At 45.4% G+C, this 22,327-nt stretch overlaps 1 protein-coding gene across 2 annotated transcripts; it reads right to left on the bottom strand.

Moving 5' to 3' along the window:
• Nucleotides 1–458: 458 nt before the first annotated feature.
• On the bottom strand, nt 459–13,790 carry Nr2f2 (nuclear receptor subfamily 2 group F member 2). 2 transcript variants are annotated; one of them, XM_027921112.2, is made up of 3 exons: nt 12,958–13,790; nt 4,684–5,211; nt 459–1,921 (listed from the first exon to the last, which is right to left on the bottom strand). In XM_027921112.2, the coding sequence occupies exons 1-3, from the start codon at nt 12,998–13,000 to the stop codon at nt 1,647–1,649; spliced, it is 846 nt and encodes a 281-aa protein (XP_027776913.1). In that variant the 5' UTR covers nt 13,001–13,790; the 3' UTR covers nt 459–1,646. The 2 variants fall into 2 exon arrangements, with proteins under 2 accessions (XP_027776913.1, XP_027776894.1); XM_027921093.2 differs by lacking the exon at nt 12,958–13,790 and adding an exon at nt 6,734–8,663.
• Nucleotides 13,791–22,327: the final 8,537 nt, after the last annotated feature.

Here is a 22,327-nt window from a genome sequence, read left to right as displayed (position 1 = left end):
TTGCAAACAACTGCCCTCTATTTACAATGCTGTGATTAGCTTGCTTGAACGATCTTTTGCGTAACTGTCAGAAATGTACAAAAGAGTATTTTTTCTGATCATAAAATAGATACTGATCTCAAGATTTCTAATACTTTTCACAATACCTTCCCTAAGCAGGCACTTAAGTGTGACAAATATAAGGGCCTTTTTTTTTTTCCTGGAAAATCCATTTTTAATTAAAAGGAGGATTAGGTGAATGGAGGTGGCTTACTATATCAGTGTGGCACTTCCTAAACCATAGATAAACCATTAACTTTAGCTCCCCCCCACACCCAAATTAAACAGGCAAATACACTAGTCCACCTTTGAGTAAACTAACTGAGGGGAGTAAACAAATGGAGACCCCAGCCCGCTCAGCAAAAGCTCACAGGGGCTCTGCTCGATGGAAAGACAGTGAGTGGGGACAGCCAAACAGGTTTCAGATATCAAATAATATTTTAATTTCTGAATACTTTCAATTTTCCTTGGAATATAACACACAAAGACTCGACCAAACAGTTCAGTTATTATAACTTTTACAGTATACAGAAATGTTGCACTTAAAAAAAACCTTCAGTTTTTTTAAAACACAAACTGTAAACTCTAAGATACTGAATCAATCACGTTACCTATAAGTGCCAACAGTGTTATTTTGTCATGCTGATTTCAATGGTATTTTTTAAAAAGGGAAAATATCAACAATTATAATACAAAGGGCTTGCAAATATACAAACAGATATAGGATTTTCATAACAATTCAAGAACTAAGGGGGGGACCCAATTCAAATTACAAAAGTTCACTTTTTATTCAAAACCTCAGCATGTGTCTTGGACACATTCCTTGGCTGCCAATAAATTCCACAGTTCATTCTCTTTCTTAAAATATTTTTAAAAACCTAGGTTTGTCTTGGTGTCTTTTTTTTTTGGGGGGGGAGGTAGGGGAAGTTAAATGTTGTATGTGGTTCCTCCAGTTCTCTAATTAGAGTGCTCAACTTCATCTAAAATTTTTGGTCACCACTTGTAAGTGCGTTTCCATCTTTAAGTTGCCTTTAAAGTTTTATGTCTTCCTATGATATTTTCATGGACTCAGTTTTAATTCTTGCAGAACATATATTTTAATGATACACAGTTTTTAAGAAGCCAAGATTATATCAAAACTTATTATAGAACCACAGAATAAACTGGTTTGGAACCAGAAAAGTACAAAAAAGAACAGCTAGAGGTACATAGACACAGGACAATTAATAATTTGGAAAAAAAAAAAGACTTTCTCCATTCTGCTAATTTTCTCCCAATCTCCTTAAATGCACTTTTAGCAATATTTTTTCAAAATTTTACCAAAAAAGAAAAAGACTAATTTCCTTTTTATACAAAAATGATAAGTAGCAAGTTGTTCTGACCAACACAGGAGTTTTTTTTAATGCATTCTGTAAAAGTTCATTTGACAGTCTTTTTTTTTTTTTTTTTGAAATTCACAGTCCATTAAATTCTTCCCCTCTCTTCTTTTAGCAAACTTGTAACATCCTTTTATATCCTTTCTTAACAGAAGGAAATTAAGCAAACAAACCAGTCTTTTGCCTTTTCTTTCACTGTTTCACTCCCCCTTCTTATTTTGATTTATTTATTTATTGAATTGCCATATACGGCCAGTTAAAACTGCTGCCGGACAGTAACATATCCCGGATGAGGGTTTCGATGGGGGTTTTACCTACCAAACGGACGAAAAACAATTGCTCTATGACTGAGGAGGAGACCGTGCGGAGGGAAGGGAGGCGAAGCAAAAGCTTTCCAAATCGCGTTGGCTGGTTGGGGTACTGGCTCCTAACATATTCTTCCAAAGCACACTGGGACTTTTCCTGCAAACTTTCCACATGGGCTACATCAGAGAGACCACAGGCATCTGGAAGAAAGTTAAAAAAAAAAAAAAAAAAAGAAGAAGAAGAAGAAGAAGAAGAGGAATTCAGTCATCAGATTAAGAGGTTTGAAATGGGTCACATGAGATGTGTGTACAGTGCTATGTCAAGCTGCCCCTATAGGAGTTGGAGCAAATGTCTATACTCTGAAAATTTGGGGGGTAGGTGAGTATATATGTGTGCATGTGTGACAGGAGTGCAGAGAAAGCATGAGATGGTCTTAGAGTGTTTGCTTTAAAATAAAACATACCTTAGTGTACTATATGTCTTTCACTGACTAAGACCTCAGGCTGGGTTACTGGAAGGCCCAAGCAAAATGCATTGGGTATATTGGGACCCAGTCAGTACACAGACAGAAAAACAGACAAAACTCAAACTACCAGCGCTCCTCCCCCTCTTCCTCTGTAAATAATAGTTTGGCTTATAATTATATAGTAGTGGTAGTGGGGCAACAACCTGGCCCAGCCTCAAGTAATGGCGTCCACAACCCAGCCTCAGATTCTCCCCAAAGAGGGCGACTCATTTTTCTCCAGTCTTTGAAACTGATTTAAGTGGCCCTTTAAAACTGATCTTGTCAGTTTAGTCTATTGAAGGGCAGCCATGCAAACTGTGATCTCTCTGTTCATTTGAGCTGTTTCTTTTCCCCCTTTTCTTCTCTCTCCCTTTTCCCCCACCCCCTTTATTTTTTTTAAAAAAAAAATCCAGGTCCCTCTAAGAAGCACCCCCTCCCTGTTATCTTCAGGAAAACACTTTTCTTTTTCTGATACGTGAAAATACAATAAGTGCCTTTGAAATGAGAGGCTTCTTGGTGAAGGCAGTTCAGGTTGTGACCTGACCTTTTGGGGCTCCCCAGACAAGACTGGGGTTAACACATGCATATTGTGAATCATTAAAATAGATATTGGAAAACAGCAGCCACCATCTCTACCACTAGAACCATAACACATGCAACCTCCTCAAACGTGTCTACTACTCTTCATGTCCACAGAATGTCTAGGTGTCTGTGGTCAGAAATTAAAAGCTGTTTGTCTAGGACTCCTTCTCTCCGCACCACATCAGTACTGTGTGTCTCCCTCTGAATCAGATAACAGGAACCTTTATCTCTTTGTGAGGCAATTTGCATTCTCCACACAGGCCTCCACATTTTGCAAATAGTAATAAATTAAACTGTTACGACAGTATCAGGCATTTCTTCCCCTGAAAGACCAAGGGTAAGGCAAAGAACTAACAATGATACCAAGAAAATAATAACTATTCCCACCTTCTGAGACTATGGGATGGGTGTCAGGTTGTAGAAAGTGAGTGAAGGTGGCCCTGGGTCAGGGGACTATCCTGCCTGGACATTTGCATTAGGTAAATGTTCTTAATCTGACAGGCTTCTGAGAAAAAATAAACCAGATCCTAGCTTCTCAATTCAGCAGTTCCCTGCCCAGATACTGCCCTCTAATTGATTACCTAAGGACTTCCAAAGGCAGGATTTGGGGTGGCTGTCAGGGGAGACTTTATGTGAAAGGCAGTAATGTATAAAAGAGGGTTGAGGCTGGAGAACTTGCAATAGATTCTGCTAATGACTTGGTTCTCCCAGACTTTGAAACAATAAGGATTTCTCTCTCTCTTTTTGCTACACAAACTATACATCTTTTCTAGTTCCCAAATTACAAGCTTAAAAAACTGTAGTTGGTGATGAGGTTCCAAGTCCTGCAAATGTCCAAATGTTGTTATTCTTAGTCGGGAACCCTTTTCCCCTCTCAGCCATGACAAAGGAATCAGCTGACAACTTAGTACAAGAATGTGAAGGGAGGGGGTAATTTCCACCCACCTGGGCTATGCTGAACTCAGCCTGGAGGCAGCCAAAAGGCTCAGGTGTGGCCAGAAATGGAAAGTCAGGCACTTTCAAAAATCATTTGGCCTCAAGAGTTAATTAATATCAGATCTATTACTCACACAGGTTAGACTACATGCAAACTAATTATATTTCATAATGCAGTCAATGATGGTTTTATATCATCAGTAACATTCATATCCAGCCTAAGTTGGCATATACTTGGGATTGTTTGAAATTGCCTTAAGTGTTTGCCTGGGCCGGGGGAAACAAGAGGCCAGATACTTCAACCCCCTGCAGACATTCTGGAGTTGTGATGGTCCCTTTCCTCTTCTTGCCCCTAATGACAGCTCTTCTCTCCTCCTGGCAGTCTGCATTATTTTAATGAAAATGATTTTTGAAAATTGCTGCCCTCAGGTTGAATTTGCCTGAAGCTCAAACTCCTACTGAGTTAGCAGGCAAACTTCTCCCCTGCAGGGGCAAACTTTCTCCTACAGGATGATGCCATCTCTGATCCAGTGCCCAGGGGCATCTCCTAGAGGCCCAGCTAGGGTGCTAGAGAAAGCCAGGGACTTGAGGAGATTCCCTGAGGGCCAACTAGCCCAGAAGGCCTTAGCTCAGGGAGGAAAAGGAGGGAGTGCATTCTAGTCTGGTCACTGCAGGAGGGGAATAGGCCTGAGAGGCTACCCTGTAGCCCATTTGGAGACACTGTATCTGTAGCATCCTGTGTGCAAGCAACTCTTCTTCTCTAGCCAGGCCAGGTCTGGTGGTGCTCAAAAGCTATACAAAGTTCCCACTTTGAGTTACATTCCACAGTTTGACCTTTTGAGGGGGAAGGGTGGGCTTGCCCTGGTAACTCCCAAGTTCTCTAGGCCCTAATTCTGCACTAGGACTTTCTGAGCATGAGAGGACAGGGCTTCTTCCTACCTGAGGTGAACAGGACTATGGCCTTGAGGCAGCTGTACTCGGCAGAATCGACGTGCAGTGCCTTGAGCTTCTCCACTTGCTCTTGGAAGATCCGTATGTGGTCCATAAAGGCGACCACCCGGTCAGCAGACATGGGTGAAGCGTGCAGGCCAGCAGCGGCCAGAAGCGGGGCTACGTGGAGGGGCATGGAGCACTGCGCTGCATTCAACACGAACAGCTCGCTCCAGGTGAGGCGAAGCAGGGCCACCTGGTCCGTGATCTGCAGGTCAGGGAAGAAGGGGATGTTCCGGGCCCACTCGACGGCGCTGAAGAGCATCCGCGCGGCCAGTTCGCAAATGTTCTCGATGCCCATGATGTTGTTAGGCTGCATGCACTGGCTGCCGAAGCGCGACGTGGGATAGGGCTCAGCGCGCAGCAGCAGAGAAATATATCCGGACAGGTACGAGTGGCAGTTGAGGGGGTCCCCGTTGGTCAGTGCGAACTGCCCGTGGGTCGGCTGGGTGGGCGGCATCCTGCCCCTCTGCACCGCTGCGGGGAGGAAAGGAGATACTCCACAGTTAATTATCAGCCTGGGTAACCCGGCAGGATTTGCCCCAGCCCGACCCCCAAGTGCCCCAGATCCCTAGCAATGAAAAAACCAGGCAGGCCTGCCACAATCCTGGGAGTCGTTGGGCCCTGGCAACATTCCTCTCAAATCATCACCCAGGGAAGCCCTAAAGGTCAGAGTTGCACACTTGCATCCCAGGCCCGCTCCGGCGGATCTGCCTATACCCAGAATTGGCCATTTTGCCTGGGGTCCCTGGCGCTGTGGGCGGGATGTAGCATTCCGGGGGCATCTTTCTTCTTTACTGCTAAACAGCTGATATTTCTTATTGATTGGAGGAGAGGGAGCGGGAGGGGCGAGTCTAGGGGGAGGGTGAGACGCTTTTGCAAAAGACACAAGGGTTTTTACCCCCAGACGGCCTGTGGTCACCCCGGATCCACTCTCCACAAACCTTGCAGCCCCAGCCCCAGCCCCAGCCCGGCGGGGAAGCCCGGTAACAGACGAGCAGATTGTCGAGGTCTGGCGTTTGCCTAATCAGTGTACACGGAGAAAGAGACGGAGGGAGAGGTCGGGAAGAGAGGCTGACTAAGGCAAGAAGAAGCCGGAGAGAGGCAGGGAGCTGGCTCCGGGCGCCGGCGGAGCCCGGGAAGGGCCCGTGAGGGCCTGGGAAAGGCGGCGAGGCTCGGGCTCCGGCTGTTATCCGACTCCGGACCGGGAGAGTCGCTCTCGCAGAAACACAAAGAAACCCCGGCGTTGGCTCGCCCCAACCCGGAGCCCGCGCCCCGCACGGAGCGCGCCATTGGTAGAGCACTGCTCGCGGCGCTTGGCGAATTTTATATCACAAAGACCCAACTCGCGCAGAGCGAAAGCAGCCGCCTAAGGTCCCTCGACCACCCTTTCCTACTCCCTATAGAGCTCTCCTCATTTCAAAAGTGAAAGGAAAAAGGAAAACAGCTATTTTTTTTTTTTTTTTTAGCAGAACGTTAATCCACGGAGGGTCACATGAGCTCTGCCCAGGCAGCAGCGTTAATACGGCGAAGTGCATAAAATTGCCATTTGTAATTTGAACCTCCTGTACAAAAGTACAATCTCAGATTTTTTTTAGAGAGGGTGGGGGCTAGGGAGAGGAGTGGGGAGGAGGGACATATGTTGAACATGCAGGAAAAACAAGGGGACACAGAAAGAGGAAAAGAGGGAGAGACCAGGCTTTTAAAACAACAAACAACAACCCATCCCTTGTAGAAGGGTGAACTCGAATGAACTCGCAATCAATGCAAAGGAAATGAAAACAGCGCGAAGAGAAAGAAGGAAATCAGTCTGCCAAAGCATGCGGATTTAGGGGTATGGGTTCCAGTGCAGAACTCGCTTCTAGTTATAAAACCCCTTTCGACTGCAATATGAAGAGAAGAGCTTGGGGCTTCTGTGTCCTTACCCAGAGCAGGCTAGTCAAACGCACCCAGGGCCCCGGGACCCCGAGTGAAGGGGGAAGAAATGAGAGGCCGATACCTTCCCGTCTCATGCCCACTTTGAGGCACTTTTTGAGGCGGCAGTACTGGCACTGGTTGCGGTGGTGCTGGTCGATGGGACAGTTCCGGTTGGCGCGGCACGTGTAGCTCAGGTTCCTCCGCACGCTGCGCTTGAAGAAGCTCTTGCAGCCCTCGCACGTGAACTGGCCGTAGTGCTTGCCGCTGGACTTGTCCCCGCACACCACGCACTCAATGTGCTGCTGCTGTTGCTGTTTGTCGCCGCCCGGGCCGCCAGGGCCGCCCTGGCCGCCAGCCGCTGTCTGAGCCGGTGTGCTGGCCGGGCCCCCTTGGCCAGGCGTCTGTGGCGTGTGCGGGGCGCCAGGCGGCGGGCCGGGCACGGGCGGCGCCTGCGAGGCCTGGCTGCCCTGGGAGCCGGGCACCTCGTCCTGGGGGTCGCGCCACGTGCTGACTACCATTGCCATATCTATGGGGGCCGAGTCCGGACTTCCTGCTCCCCTGGCTGCGGGCGGCGGCGGGGTGGCGGCGGTTCCCGGGTCTCGGGCTCCGGCGCGCCGCCTTTTGTGTGTGCGAGGGTGCGAGAGGGCGCGGGAGGGCGCCCCGGGTGGCTCAGGGCTAGTTGATTGAGGTTGGTTAGTTTTTCCTTTTTTGTTTTTGCTTTTGCAAAGTTTTGTCGATTGCTTGTCTGGCCCGGTGTGTTTGTTTTGTTTGTTTCCCTCGGCTCAGCTTTGTTGGTTTCGGGGGGTTTCCGTCGGGAGGGGAGGGGAAGGGTACAGGAGAGAGCGAGTGGGAGCAGAACGTGGAGAGAGAGGGAGGGGAGGGAGAGCTGCAAGTCGATTGTCTGGCTTCAAGACAGAAGTAGAAGGCAAAAAAAAAAAAAAAAAAATCTCTCCAAAGATCTCGCTCGCTCTCACTCTCTCCCTCCCTCTCTCGTTCACTCACTCGCTCTCAGATCTGGTGTGCAGCCGAGGAGTTGGAGGAGGAGGAGGAGGAGAAGGAGGAGGAGGAGGAGGAGGAGGAGAAGGAGGAGGAGGAGGAGGAGGAGGAGGAAGAGAAGGAGGAGGAGGAGGAGGAGGAGGAGAGGCGACTGTCCGGGGGCCAAGTCCAGGGCAGCCCACAGTCAGCCATTCAGGAAAGCCATCGAAATCTGGAGGACTAGGAGAGCGGAGGCGCCGGGCGCGGGCGCGCCCAGGGAGCCAGGCAGGCCGGGGCGGAGGCCGGCGGCCCGCTGAGTGGCCAGAGCACTGCCCGGGTCCGGGGGAATCAGCATGAAAGTGGTCCGCGTCGGGCGCTGCGCGGCGTCGTCCTGGCGCTGGGCCGCCGCCGCCGCCTGCCCCGGGCGCCCGGCGCGCGCCTCGCTTGCTCCGGTGGCCGCTGCTCTCAGTTGCTTGGTGGAGGCCGCTCTCTGCTCCCTGCGGGCCGCCCGGGCCGCCGCCGCCGCCGGAGCCGCCGCCGAAGCCGCCGGGTCGGGCCCGGAGCCGCCGCGTCTAGCGCCGCCGCCGCCGGTGAAGTCGCTGCTGCCGCTGCTGCCGCCGCCGGAGCCGCTGCTGCCGCTGCTGCCGCCGCCGCCTCACACACATAGGGAAAGAGTCAACTCGCCGGCGGCGGGGGAGAAATGATAAAAGAGAGAAAGGAGGGCAGATCACCACCTAGAAGCACATCCTTCGTGCGCAAAGGGGGGAGAAAAAGACCGAGAGAAAGAATGAAAGAGGGGAAAAAAAGGCAGTACGGCAACCGGAGAAAGGAGGCAACTCGGGGAGAGGAGGAGGAGGAGAAGAAAACACACACGCGCGCACGCACACACACACCGCGGAGAGAAAAGAACAGAGAATCAAAGTGATCAAATATGCTAAAAAGGGGGGCGCGGGAGGGAATGCGATTTATAGGCGCCGGGGCTGGCAGAAGTGGCTTCTCCGCGATCAGCTCACTGAGCTCTCTATATAGTGAACTTTGACACGACTGCTGCAACTTAGCGCACGTTGCCATGGCGACGGCGCGCCTTATAAGGCAGCAGCCGGGGTTGGCCTGGCCAGGCGCGCGCGCGCCGCCCCCTCGCCGTCATTGGCCGGAGCGCAGCGGCCCCGCCATGGCGGCCGTGGGCGCAGCCCGGTCCTAGCGCGAGCGGTGTCCGGATCGCTGCGCGAGGAGCGCGGGGGATGAAGGGGGGCGGGGACCCGGTGGCCGCGCCGCCCCTGCCGCCGAGCGGGGGATGGGCCCGCGCCGGCCCAGGGAGCTCGGCCCCCGCTCTCTCAGCACCTCGAACCCCAGGTTTCCACCCGGGCGGGGAGAGAAGCGCGGCGCGCACACAGAACGCCTCTTAAAGGCTCCGCGAGAAGCTTTGGATGGAATAGAGGACTTGCCTCGCTCAACTTGGCAATGCCACAAAATCCGCCGCTTGCGCACGGCCCGGAACTCTCCGTGCATCTTGGTGCCCACGATGCCAAAGAAAAGGGAAAAGTTCCCTGGTTTCATTTTAGAGGGGCAGGGAGGGGAGATGGGAAGGTGCCACAAATTGAGCTTGCAGTCATTTTCCAAACGAAATATTTGGTCAAATCCGGGTGATGGTAACCCCTTCTCTTAATCAACTCTGATCATTTGCTCGGTTGATAGCTCATTTTTGTTTGTTTATTTTTTTTGGGGGGGGGGCATTCAATGTCCGTCTCCTCCTTGTAGAGTTAACATTTCACAGGTTTATGGCCTGACATTTTAATTGCTCAAATAAAACATCTCCGATGCTAAGAAGCAGAAGTAGAGTTCATCTTATTGTCATGATGCAATTAAAATAAATTTCACTCAACTTTATTTTCTCTCGTTGATTTTAGCTAGCTCACAAGCCAACATCCTGCCACACACCCAGTCGTGGTAAAGGGAAAAGACCATTCTGCCCGCTGATGGACAGGCGGAGGCATCCGCTCAACCTTCCCTGTGCACACCCTCTCTACACACATGTAAGCGCACATGTATCCGATACACATTTGTCAATGTATACAGACAAAGACTTCCGCAACTATGCTTCTAGGTTATAGAACAGTTGAGTACGAACGTCATTGTTCTTCAAGTTCCTTTTAAGCATTCTTATAGTCATTAAAACACACCCAGAAATTCTTCCCCAAATTGGAAATAGCAGTACAACTCACAAGAACCACATACAAGCCATATTCTACTTCAAGAGAATCACTACAAAAAAGAACAACTTCATAGCCTATGCCTTCCTACTCAATGTGCTAAAATCATTGACAGTGTTGTGTTTTTGAATTCCAGGGTGTTTGGTTTTAAACATCAAACATGTAGAATCACTACCTCAGACCACATACTCTATTGCAGTAATCTTGCTATTTGATTATGACCAGTCAGTGAATTGTGATTAGTCCAAATTTATACAAGAAAATTATGTTTCCATCAGACACTTTGCACAAAGAAAAACTGTAAACTTGTAAGCCAAACAGGTTTATGAACAATTACAATATTTTGCACAAAAGATGCTAAGCTCCAGGGAATAATGAATGCCATAAAGAGTAAATTGATGACTTCGGAAAAGCATCCTTGATAGCTCAAAAAATTCTGAAAATATTTTAAAAAATAAACCATATACGTAATTGACATGTTTAGATTACACTTTGTTTCAGTGTATTTTACATATATTGGCAAAAATCGAGGTAAGGATTAAGTGCAGATGTGAACAGAAAGGAGCTGGTTTTCAGAGAATCAAAAATTCCCTTTAAACTACAACCTTGAAAACCTCTTAGCCTTGTCTTTCTTCGCTGAAATAACATATTTCACTAAGGTTTCAGGTGCTGACATTAATTAAATATTTAAGAAATACCAATTTATAATGGACACTGAACTATCATAAACATGGTATGTAATAAGACTGCCACAGAGTGAAACTAGGCTGAAATTTTCAGGCTGATTAGAGACACAATATAACTTTCTCCTAAAGAGCATAAGAAATATGGAAAATAAATCATTTCAGAGGGAAAGGTTTGGGGATTTCGCCCCCCTTTCAACTCTATGATTTGAGGAATTATCTAATGCTATAATATCAGAAGTTTAGGGGCAAGCTCAGTCATATAGTGGGACTGGGGTTGAGATATGAAATCTAATGTGTATTCCCATCTCAATTTAATAGAAGATGAGAATAATTGATTATAGGGAAATTTTAATCTTGCCTCTTGAGTGTGGACACTTCCATAGCAAGATCACTTTTTATACACATATGAGATGATGATTTTGAGGAAGAAAAATCTTCATTTGGAGATTTTTTTTGGGGGGGTGGGATTTGAAGACTTTGATGGCCTTGTATTGAAAATGAAGAATTTCCCAACTATCTCTCCTAAAGGATTGGAGCCTGTTACATGTACAAACACAGGGCTACCATGAAGTCAAAGGAGTTTCACTCTGTATTTTAGGACCCCTTTAGTTATGGCAATGCTGGTTAAAAGCGGGGATAATCATAAGAATTGTAATTAATTTTATTGCATGGAAGAAGAGATAGCCGGCTAAGAAGAAAAAGGATGTGGAAATTTTAAAGTGTCCTCTTCAGAGATGCTTATTTGCCTTAACTCTAAGATCATAAAGTTCTCAGATTAAAAGATAAATATCAATATATTGTTATTATCTTTTTAAAACCCAGCCTAGTCTTTTATTGCAAATGTAAATTTATTTTAATGAGAGGAATGGCAAGCATTAATTTGGCTGGTGAAAGTTGGAAAAAACATTTGTCTTAATATGGGGGGGGGGGACCCAAACATCCAGGCATATGATTTTCTTGCAGAAAGTGACCGAATGGTCTGTAATTCTTTACAGATTAAATCACAATATGAATACAGACCCCAGCACATTCGGAGTTTTACTCTGAACTCAGTAGAAACCAGTTCCGTCCACCAGGATTCATTGAATTCCTCCTTTCCCCCAATCTAGTCCGTGTGTGTTTTTCTCTTCCACCACACTGGAGCTCCATGAATAGGGAAAGGGGCTTCCATTGTGTCCCTCTGAACTTCCAAGTCAATGCAATTTTTAACCACTGGCTTGTGGTACTTTGAAAATCACCAGGGGCTGTCAGAGTTGGGTCCTCTGAAAAATTTACAGTGCTAAATCAGAGCATATGCTGGGAGGGGAAAAAATTGCTTAAGATTGGAGCAAGTACAGTATCTGTCTGCCCCCTAGTGTAAGAGTCCTCTCTGCCTAAAATTCAACTTTAAAAGAAAAGGAGCTCTTAAAGGGAAACGACTTTGGGCTCACGTAGGCATAGGAGAATGAAACTTCTGTACATTTTAATCTGAATAATTCTTCAGGATTTAAAATTAATTGGCTCTGGCTTGGTTGGGCTGTACTCGGATCTCGCCGCCTCTGCATTTCCCGAGTCACTGGTGAAGAGGTGATGATTTTTTTTTTTTTTTTTGAACTGGGTTTATGTGCGTCCCCCTCACCCCCTCCTCTCTCTCTCTCTTTTTTTTTCTTTCTCTGTCTCTGTCGTCTCTCTCGCTGCCTTTTTAAAAATGAGGAACCATTCTCTGAACGTTTTGGACAGAGCACAGAATTGCTTCTTAAGTCTGCCCAGCGCGGTTGCAATAGACAGCAAAAAGGTAAACGTTTGCCTGAAATCCGCACGCCAGCTCCACCACCCCGCCCGATGGTGAGTACCCTTCTCCTTGCGATTCTCCTCCTAGCTTAACCGAGCGCTCGCCTTCCCGAACCGCGAACCGCGGCCGAGGGCGACCGGCAGGGTTTTCCTCCCTCCTTCCCTGCCTGCCTGGCTGTCAGTAGCACAAGGTTGCAAAATGAAGCGCAGAAGCAAATCGAACAGTAAATTCTGATACTTGGTGCGAGCCTAGCAGCTCCTTTGATAGAAAACCGAGTCGTCTGCTGCTTGGAAAACCAGGCTCATAGAACTGGTTTTCAGTTTGCTCTATAGAAAGAAATGAGTTTGAGAAGACAGGACAAGGAGATGGAAGGCACCGCAGTCTTTATGCTTTGGTTTAATCATATTTTGGCAGCTTTGCGATTGTATTTTCCCCCTCTCCTCCTTCCATCACTTCTACCACACACATGTAATAAAATATGGCAATGCACCGAATTGACTCTGTTCCCCCTTCCCCAAACCCCTTAAACCACAGTCCTAGGCATTTCACACACATTAGCAAACCGATTTTCTGAAAAGCCCCAAGTCATCCCCAACCCCACACAGCACAAGGAGAAAAGTGAGAAAGGAGAGAAAGAGGAAAAAAATACTGTAAGTAAACATACCAAAACCATATTTGCCTTGTTCAAGGTCCCAAACCGCTTGCATCTTCCTTCTAAACTGGAATAACTCTCCTTTAGTTTGGCGGGTGAAATAAACGCTTTGTTGGCCCCCTGAAAAGATGTGTCTTTGATAATTAAAGAGAATCTCCTCCTCGGTGTTTATCTAAGCGATTGTGCAAACTGATAAAAAGTAGGCACTAGCCTGCAGGGAAAAAGAGGAAAGGTGAAGGGAGAGATCTTCCACCTCAAGGAAGTGCTTCCCCATGTATTAGGCGCTCTCAGCCTTGGAAAACCCTGCACACTAACTTTAGAGAGACAAGGTTTCAGGGAGCTTTGTACATAACTGCTGAGGAATGCAAGCCTCGCCTTTAAGAAAAAAAACCCCAAACCATAGGTAGGAGATGTCTGGAGTGATCCTTGTCTCTCATCTCATTCCTTAGAAGGAAGAGTGCGTTGTTACACCTTGTTTGGGGCTGGAAAGACGAGACTTTAAAAACACCCGTCCAATTGAAAAAAATCTCCCAACTTAATGAGTTTAGTCGGAGGCTGGAGCAAATGGCTCAGTCTTAGCAGAAAACCGCCAACAACTCTAGGCGATATTGCAAAGCAAGACGACCGGAGGCACAGCCAAATTCCACTGTTTGGGGTCGAGAGGGATGGAGGCTAATCCTAAAGCAAGTTGGGAAAAAAATAGAGGTGGGAGAGGAGGGGGAAAAAGCAGCAGCCTCGGAGACTGGCAGACAGGCTCCTCTCACCCTGGATCAAAGATAGAACTTGAAACAGGAGGGCAATATTTTCCTAGGAATCTGCTGGAATCCTCATTTTCTACTTCTAACTCAAGTCCCCCCAAGTGATTTTTCCCTCTCCCCTGTGGATCAGTGCCTCCCTCCCCTTTCTGGTGCCCATTCTAGAACTTTCCTGAAGAGGAAATGATTTCTTTTTGGGGGAGGGGTTCCCCATTTCATGCCTTCATATAATGAATGCTTAATTCACCCCTCCCTTCATCACTCCCCAAGATGAATAAAGGAAGCAGGAATACAATAACTAGCAAAAATTTAGGATAAACTATGCTGCCTCTTGCTGTTTAATACAGTTTTAACTATTGGATTTTTTGTTTTGTTTTGTTTTAAGAGAAGAATAATGGGGAAACACGGATCTTTTATTTTAGGAAACTGTTATGGTAAGATGTATGTCAGACTTGACAAATGGAACTAACGCTCTTGGGCTGCTTCTTGTCCTTGTCTTAAACAGGAATTAAGTTAAACACAGTGCTGAATGTTAATTACATGTTTACTGGCTAATGAAAATTACAAATGGTTTTGCCACCTCAAACAATGATGAAAACTCTGAAGACACTGTAATTATATACTTTGAGGGAAATAACTCAGAATATTGATCATAAGAAGTGTAAATCTTTTTAAAACTATTCATTAATACCATAAATATGGGCTACAGAAGTTTTTTCCTTGCGGTTTGTCTCATCAGTTATACTGAGTGGATGGATGGTAAGGTTCCTCTGGGGAGGTGGTGAACTCGTTCTCTTACTAGAAGGAGGCCACTTGTGTAACTCAGGGGTGCCCCCTCCCTTTCGTCCTGCCCCCTTCAACCCTAGTTGAAGGTCGCAGGATCTTCGAAACTGAGGCCCGGCCCAGGGCAGGTGAAGGTGATCACAGTCGGGCCTCTTCCCTCTTCTGCACTCTTCTTTCTTCTCCCCCCCCCCTCCTTTTTTTTTTTTGCCAGGTCTGATCGATGACTGCCTTCCCCAGCCTGGGTGCCTGTGGGATAATCTGGCATTCCGGTTTCCTAATGGAAGAACAATTAGACCAGGCAACTCACCGCAACCTAGAGATGCATCTCTGACAACTTAAAGTTCTCTCCTTCAGAGGTGGTTAGGTCAGGTCACTGCAAATGAAGAAGAAGGAAAAAAAAAATGGGTATGGAGGTGGCTGTTGGGTAAGGTAGGTCAGGCTGCTGAAGCAAAACTGGTTTCCCTGGGTTTAGGAGTGATATTTTTTGTTGTCATTTTGCTTTAACTTTGGCCAGAGTTGTAGCACTGGTGGCCACTCTAGTCTTGGTGGGGGGGTCAAAGGTGAAGCCTGCACTAACCCTAAAAGGCTGGCAGGGCTGGTCAGAAGGCCAAGCCGGTTGGGGAATCAAGATTGTTAGCCTGACTAACTCTTCAGAGGGGGTGTCTGTGAAACTAGCATGCAGGGAGCACAGCACCGAGCCCAGGTTTAAAGTGGAATATTGAAGAATTTTTAAATAGAGCCCTAGGCTTATGGGACTGGAGTCTTCTTTTCCCCTGAGAATTCCCAAGGCACTGGTCTTTGTCTTAGAAGGAATGGAGTTTCTGAATGGTGTGAAAGGGACAGAGAGGGTCGCTTCAAATCGATTTTACTTGTCCTTTCTGTCTTTTCGGATCAACGCCCTTCAATGGACACAGAGGTGCTCTTTCAACCAAAAACTTGTGCTACATTTTCTGCCTGTATTGGTGCTAAATACAATAAGCATTGGGCAGATTTTTTTCTTTGCTCTCCAAAGCAGGAAAGCACCCTAATTAAATTGTTTTATATGGACAGTCAAGACCGACCAATTAAGTATGCATTAGTATGAAGATATAGTCTACAGATAAGGCGGTTTAGAAAACCATGTGTAGGACAAAGACGAGGGCGCTAGTGCTTGGGAGGGGTGTGTGGACACAGCAAGGTCGAGCCCCTTCCTTTTGGGCCCCAGGGGAATTGCAAAGGTCCAGGTTCCAGGTGAGGGGGGGCAGGCCGGCTAACAGGTGGGCACCAGTGCCTCCACTCCAGGAACTGTGGAGCATGAGGGGTTTGTCTTCTTCACATACTACTTTGGTAAGGTATCAGCACTCCGAGAGTAGAGGTGGTGGGTCCTCTTGGACACGGTGAGACCTTGCGGTACCCCACTCCAGGTCTGGCCCATTTCCTGGTGTCCCAGGTCCAGGGTGTGGCTCGGGAATAATGACTAGGGCCAAGGAAACATTGACACTGCCATAGCCATGCAGCAACCCTTTGGCAGCCAAGATCGGGAAGGAGGTCCCCTCTCAATACCTCCAAGCTGAGGGTTTCTTTCCTTCTAAGGAAAGTGAAGTATTTCAGACAGGAAAGTTTCCAACAGACGCCACGCGGCCCGAGGGGCGTCGAGGACCAGACGATGGAGTTGGGGAAAGGTCTCGCGAAAGGGTAGCGAAAAAAGGGGCTCCTGTTCAGCAAATGTTGCTGTGGGTTTCTCCACTTGCTCTCGGCTCTCTGAGGGGTGGGCCGGCGGAGAGCGTCTTTCCGCGAAGAAGCCGACCCTGGTAGCAGAGGCTGGGGCCTCTCTGCTTCGCGGGGCAGGGCTGTGTTAGGTGGTCCCCAAGCCGCAAGGGCGCGAACGCGGCGCACTGCTTTAGGAAAGGTTCGCAGGGCGCTCAGCGCCCTTGATAGCGGGAAGAGAGGGGAGGGGGCGAGAATTAGAGTCTGGGGAAGTGGCTGAATGTCAAAAGTAAAAAGGTTGAAAAGCCAATTTTCCAGGAGCGCTTTGACCCTCCCCCCCCCCCCCCCCCCGTGTGGGTTGCACAGGCTGTAAATCAGCGGCCGGTAGCAGGGGCGGGAGGAGCCCCATCCGAGTGCTTGGCGCTGCCCCGCCCGGACCGTGCACACCTCCCGGTGGGCCCGGAATCGATCCAAAGCCTAGCTGAGGATGTCACCGCACTAAATATTTACTGATCACACACAAATAGCCGGGGCTCGAACGATTTTCCTCTGTGAGGAGAGCGCGGAGAGAAGGGTAAATCATTTTATTAGTGTGGATAAAGCCCAGAGCACACTCCGGGCTGGAGTGTTTTAAGATGTGTCTTCAACGGGATGAAAAGAGTTAGGGAAATCGATACGGAGTGATTAGAAGCCCCCGGGGTGACGAAGGGGGACGAGGCTTTCAGGGATTTGGCGGGGCTGGAAGGGGGGTTGTAAGTCTCAAGGGGGGCGGCCCGACCACCGCCAGGGAGCTCCTGGGCGCAGGCCTCGGTCCTCTCATCGACGGGAGATGCGAGGGCGCAGCAAGCGGCAGGAACCCGCAGCCACCCGGCTTCGCAGGGCAGGCACCGTGGGAGGGCTGCTGGGCCGCCGCAGGGCCGAGTGCTTGGGAGCCTTGGACTCCACGCCTCCAGTGGCGGTAGCCAGGTGGAAGCCTAGGCGGGCGTGACGCAGGGACGCGGGCACATTTCGCCACACGCGCTGTCTCCAGGCAGCCTGGGGTTGCAAAGGTGTAGCCCCAAAGAGTTGCTTTCTCCCCCTGGCATTTTTTGGGTTCCTCCCAGCTTGACCCGAGACTTTCCGAACTTTCTCTTTGGTAAATCTCTGCCTCTCATCTCCTTTAGTATTTCTAAAGAGGATTCAGTGGCTCAGTCCCCAATAACTGCTTTTCCACCCACCCACCCGGAGAATACCCGCCGGTGGCGGAACCCGTTGGGGACTGCAGGACGAGTGGATTTCAGGTTCATCGGCCGTGGGCAGGTGGGATGGACGAAGTCTGAGGCCCGGAAAGAAATCAGGAGGCAGGGTGACACACATCAATGAAGCCCCAGGATGGCTCCTTCTCTCCCGGGCAGGAAACTAGCTTTTGCGGGTTCAAGGCCACACCCCAAGGGATGGGAAGCCGTCTTGGGCCCCAAGGCTGAGTGCAACTAGCCAAAGTGGTGGAGATGTAAAGGCTTACAGAACTCGCAGTAAGCTTTGGTAGTGGGGGCCAGATTTCCTGGAAGGGAGAGAAAACCCTTTCCTCCCAAACTCAAGCAGCAGAGTCCTGGCGCGAAAATGGCTTTTAACTTTTTGAAGCGCTAGTCTTTCGGGCTACTGTGAACAAATCTTGAGGTTCGAGAAACAGCTGCAAATAATCAAGAAAGCACTAATTTCTCGAGCGGAAGGCGGGGAAAGAGGAGAATAATTTTCGTTTCTTCTTTTCGTGCTCCTAATGTTTTCCCCAAAATACATTTTCCCTGAAGAAATTGATAGCTACCTGTATGTATGTACGTGTGAATGTATTGAGAAACGTTCATCACCCACCCCATTGCTTTATTTTCTTGGCAGCTTGAAGGATTCAGTTCAGATTGCCCTGCTTGGCTCTTCAGTGCAACAGGAAATAGAGCTGCAGATCCAATTAACCGTTTTCCAGAAAAAAAAAATATATATATATATATAATTGAATATATATATATATAATTGAATCCCAATGGATTGGAGTGTTGTGTTCAGGTGTGAGGTGTGAGGTGCCTCGAATTCCTTCCTCAGTAATCCTCTGATTTCTGCTTTGGAAGCTCGCAATCACCGCTGACCTGGAGTGGTGTCAGGAGCCCGGTCTCCATTAACCCTTTTTGGTCTTGGCCAGAGTGAAGGTTAACTACACTAAGCAACCAAAAGGCGTTGTAGAAAAAGGAAGCAAGCAAGGGAGTAAGGGAAGAAAGAAGGGAGAAAAATAAGGAGCGATGGAAAATAGGAAAGAAGGAAGGATAAATACACTCTAGTTGCAATAATTTTAGAGCTATAGTACTTCACTGCTCCTTCCCCCACCTCCACCCTTCTAAGTCAACCGGGTTCCCACTCGAAAGAGACAACAGTCTCATCCATCAACACAGTATACTCCATGAAAACTGAACTTTAGGGAATAAGAAGATAGAATGTAGTGAAATATTTCCTCTATTTAACTGAGTACCCAGTTCACTTTAAATATATGACTAATATGTATGTAACTGATTATTGTGTGAAGGAATTTTAAAAACAAACAAAACAAAAACCCAACATATAGTTTACTTTCTTTCATCAAAGTAAAAGCTAATTTAGAATCTTGTCAGTAGCCAAATTACAGCCATAAAATCTAGATGAGATTAGAAAAATATATTCTGCTGGCTTCAAACCTGGTGGCACTTTAATGGGTTGTAATATGATAGTCATGTGCATGAGGTGTACACACTTAGGTGCATATATATTCTTGTGGTATTAGAAGTTCCTTGATGGATTAAAGGTTCATATACTCAAACACTAGATAGAGGCTGTCACTCCTGTACATTCTGGGAGTCTAGCAGAAGGCAGTGCAACAGAGTTTTGAATGAGCTTCTTGGAATCACTATTGTTGAAATAGAAGCTGAAACAACTTAGTAAAACTATTGTGGCTTGCAAAATCATAGAAAGGCACTTCAAAGTAAAAACACCAGATTTACAGTTTGGTAGCTTTGGCAGGACATTTAAACAAAAGTTAAGCATCTTTTGCCTAATATATTGATTTTAAAAATCAGGTGTATGCTACTCTTTTTAAAAAACTTTTCAATGGATTACACAATTAAAGGAGAAGAGGTTAGAGATGATGACACATGGGGGGGCTTTGCCTATTTGACCATGTCTGATATGGGATATATATATATATATATATATATATATATATATATATGCTTTTAATATTAATATTATATTCTAAGACAACTCCTTCTGATAAAGTTCTAAAAACATTTAAAGCCATGTGGATATCATCATAAAGGGGCAGAGTAAGAAATGATGGTCTGAGTCTATATTTTTCACTTTTTCAAGAGCCTGCTAATGAAATATTTAAAATGACAGTTGATTTTTGGCATCCCCCCCCCAAAAAAAAGTATTAGTCAAATGGTATCAAAGGCCATTCACTTAAATGTGAAGGTGCTAGGCACATATCCAGATAAATTAATATTGTTAATTAGCTGCATCAGTGTACTTCAAGAAAATACAAGCAGAATAACAAATAGGGATTTATTTCATTGACTTTCTTTTAACCACAATTTCAAAGTGAATTTCAAAAGAAGAAATATGATTTAAGAAGTAATTCCTACTCGGTTGTTTTTTGGATTTATTTTAAAATAAAAGAGACAGTTTCAGTATAAAGCATATAACTTGAAAATAAGATGACCAGGGACAGACATACACATGATATGGATAGACACGCAATAAAGAAACATTGTGCATGAATTTAGAAAACATTTAATTAATTACATTACCAACCTCATTTCTCTTCTTAGAAAGGGTGATTTCTTGAAATGCTGAAAGTACATCTTAAAAATTTAAAAAAAAACTGTGCAAAATTAAGTGAAAGTTTTTTAACATCATGTTCAATTTCTTGGCCATAGGAAATATTAACTTGAGAGTTTACAAAGTGTATTGTTTGAAGAAAATTTACATTGGACTTTTTATTTTCAACACAGAGTATTATCTATTATAATTTACTATAAATTAATAAATCTTTTTCAAGAGATTTCTGTGTACCTGACTATGGCAAATTGATTGAGATGATGTCACTTTAAGTGATTAAAGCAAAACTGAAATCATTACAGGAGGGAAATATTGACTTCAGTGACAAATGTCACATAGGGTATTTCTTGACAAGATCACAGGATATCACATGTCAAAGAAAAGTTAAAATATTAGGGGACCCTATTTCTTTGCAGAATGTATGTTAATAACTTATTTACTTATTCCCAGTGATATGTTGTGGTTTTCCATTTTACATACACTTTGTTGCCACATGACAAACTAATTAAAAGTATTGTGAAATATAAGCAGTAAGGGGTTTAAAAGTATTTTTTCTTCATGACCTCTTGAATGATAAAAACTTATATACTCATTGATTTTTTTTCTTGTGATTTTGGTTAATTCAATGGCTCTTGAAGTCATGTATTATGTTGCAAAAGTCTGCACTGTGTATAAATTGAAAATAACTTTGAAGGCATCAGCTTTTTTTAAGGAAGTGCAATTGAATGTTCAGTTACTGAAGAGTTACTATTTAAATCCCAAGTTATATTGAAAACAAACATCGAAACCTGTTCTTCTTTCCTAACAAATCTTAAAATTGTAATTGGCATGACTGTGGATGAATATCTAATATAAGAGCCTTTAACTCTCTTTTCCTATTTACCCTGGAAATGTCTTTAATTTGTCTTCTAAGCTTATGTAATTTAAAAAGCATTAGTTAGTGTACAAGAATTACCCACCCTCAGTGAAAAAAAAATTTCACCCTCAGTGAAAAAAAATTGTAATCATAGAAAAGAGGTGTGATGTTTATTCTGAAGTTTTGGTAACATACAAAGTTTTCTTAGTAAACTAGAAGAAACTATCCCTGACAAAATATAATAGGGCAGCTGTTAGGTATGGTTTTTTATTCATATCTTCCTGCCCTGTTGCCACTGGTACTGTGGTGTTTGAATTTTTGTCTTCATCCACTGTCTATTGTTAACAGTGAATTTTTGAAATATACAAAAAAAATCCAAATTGTATTGCTTCTATAGCTGAATACATTATTAAATTAAAAAATAATATTCACTTTTGTTTTCAAAGTTGTATGTCCAGGCAATAATGAGGTGAGTTTGTGCAAAGTGCATCACCCCTAACAAACAAAACAAAACCTTTGCATCTATCAGCTAAAGAGAAAAAAAAAAGTTCTCAGAATTCAAATATAAATGTGTTGTTTTTATAATTGAACTCTGGACAAGATTTTATTACATATCTACTATCTACCAAGATGAAACACACACACAAATATATATATAATTTTAAAAATTTTAAATCAAGTCCTATCAACACATGATTGTAGGTTCTTTGAAGTAAAGGGAGATCTGAAAAATAAGCCTCCAAAATAAAGAGATAAGCAGCAGGGCATTATAGCTTACCTTAGTTTTTAGAGATGTTACAAAAGTAATCTTTTAAAAATAACAATATCATGCTTTTTCTTCAAGTACAAAATGAGATGATAATGGGAGAAAAAAGAAGAAGCTCCCCTCCAACTCTTTCCTACACAAACCCCCAAACAACCACAAACAAAACAAAATAAAACCCATCTCCTAAGTTCCCCAGAAAAAGCCCCTTACAACTTTGGAAAAGTTTTTGTATAAGTGGGGGTCCTGCCAAGGCTCCCAATTGGTCAAATGTTTTCTTTTCTTTTTCTTTCATTTTTTTTTTTTTTTTTTTTTTAAACTCAGCGGGCAATGGATAGACTGTAGTTAGCAGCCTAGAGAAAAAGGCCTGACATTGGGAGCTCAACTCCAAAGACCTACCCTTAGAGATAAATTTGGGACAGCAACTGTTGAATGTTAACCTCTCCTTTCTGAAGGGGATTTGCAGAAGCAGGACACTGAGAGCTGATATAGACAATTTTTTTTTTTCTTTCTAAGGCATTTCTAACTTTTATGATTCCCCCCCACTCCACCTCCTTCTTTTACTATCTCTCTTTGTGCCTCCAGGGCCAGTGAAAGAGCAGGGCAGATTCTAGATTGCTTTCAGAGTTTGCCTTCTCTGATGATGGATTACCATGTCAATTTAAACGGCATAGGATTAATTTGTTTCAATGATTTCTCTTTAGG

This window comes from Marmota flaviventris, chromosome 2, assembly GCF_047511675.1.
Source record: "Marmota flaviventris isolate mMarFla1 chromosome 2, mMarFla1.hap1, whole genome shotgun sequence".
NCBI classification, from domain to species: Eukaryota; Metazoa; Chordata; class Mammalia; order Rodentia; family Sciuridae; genus Marmota; species Marmota flaviventris.
This window is presented reverse-complemented; position numbering and strand designations above follow the sequence as displayed.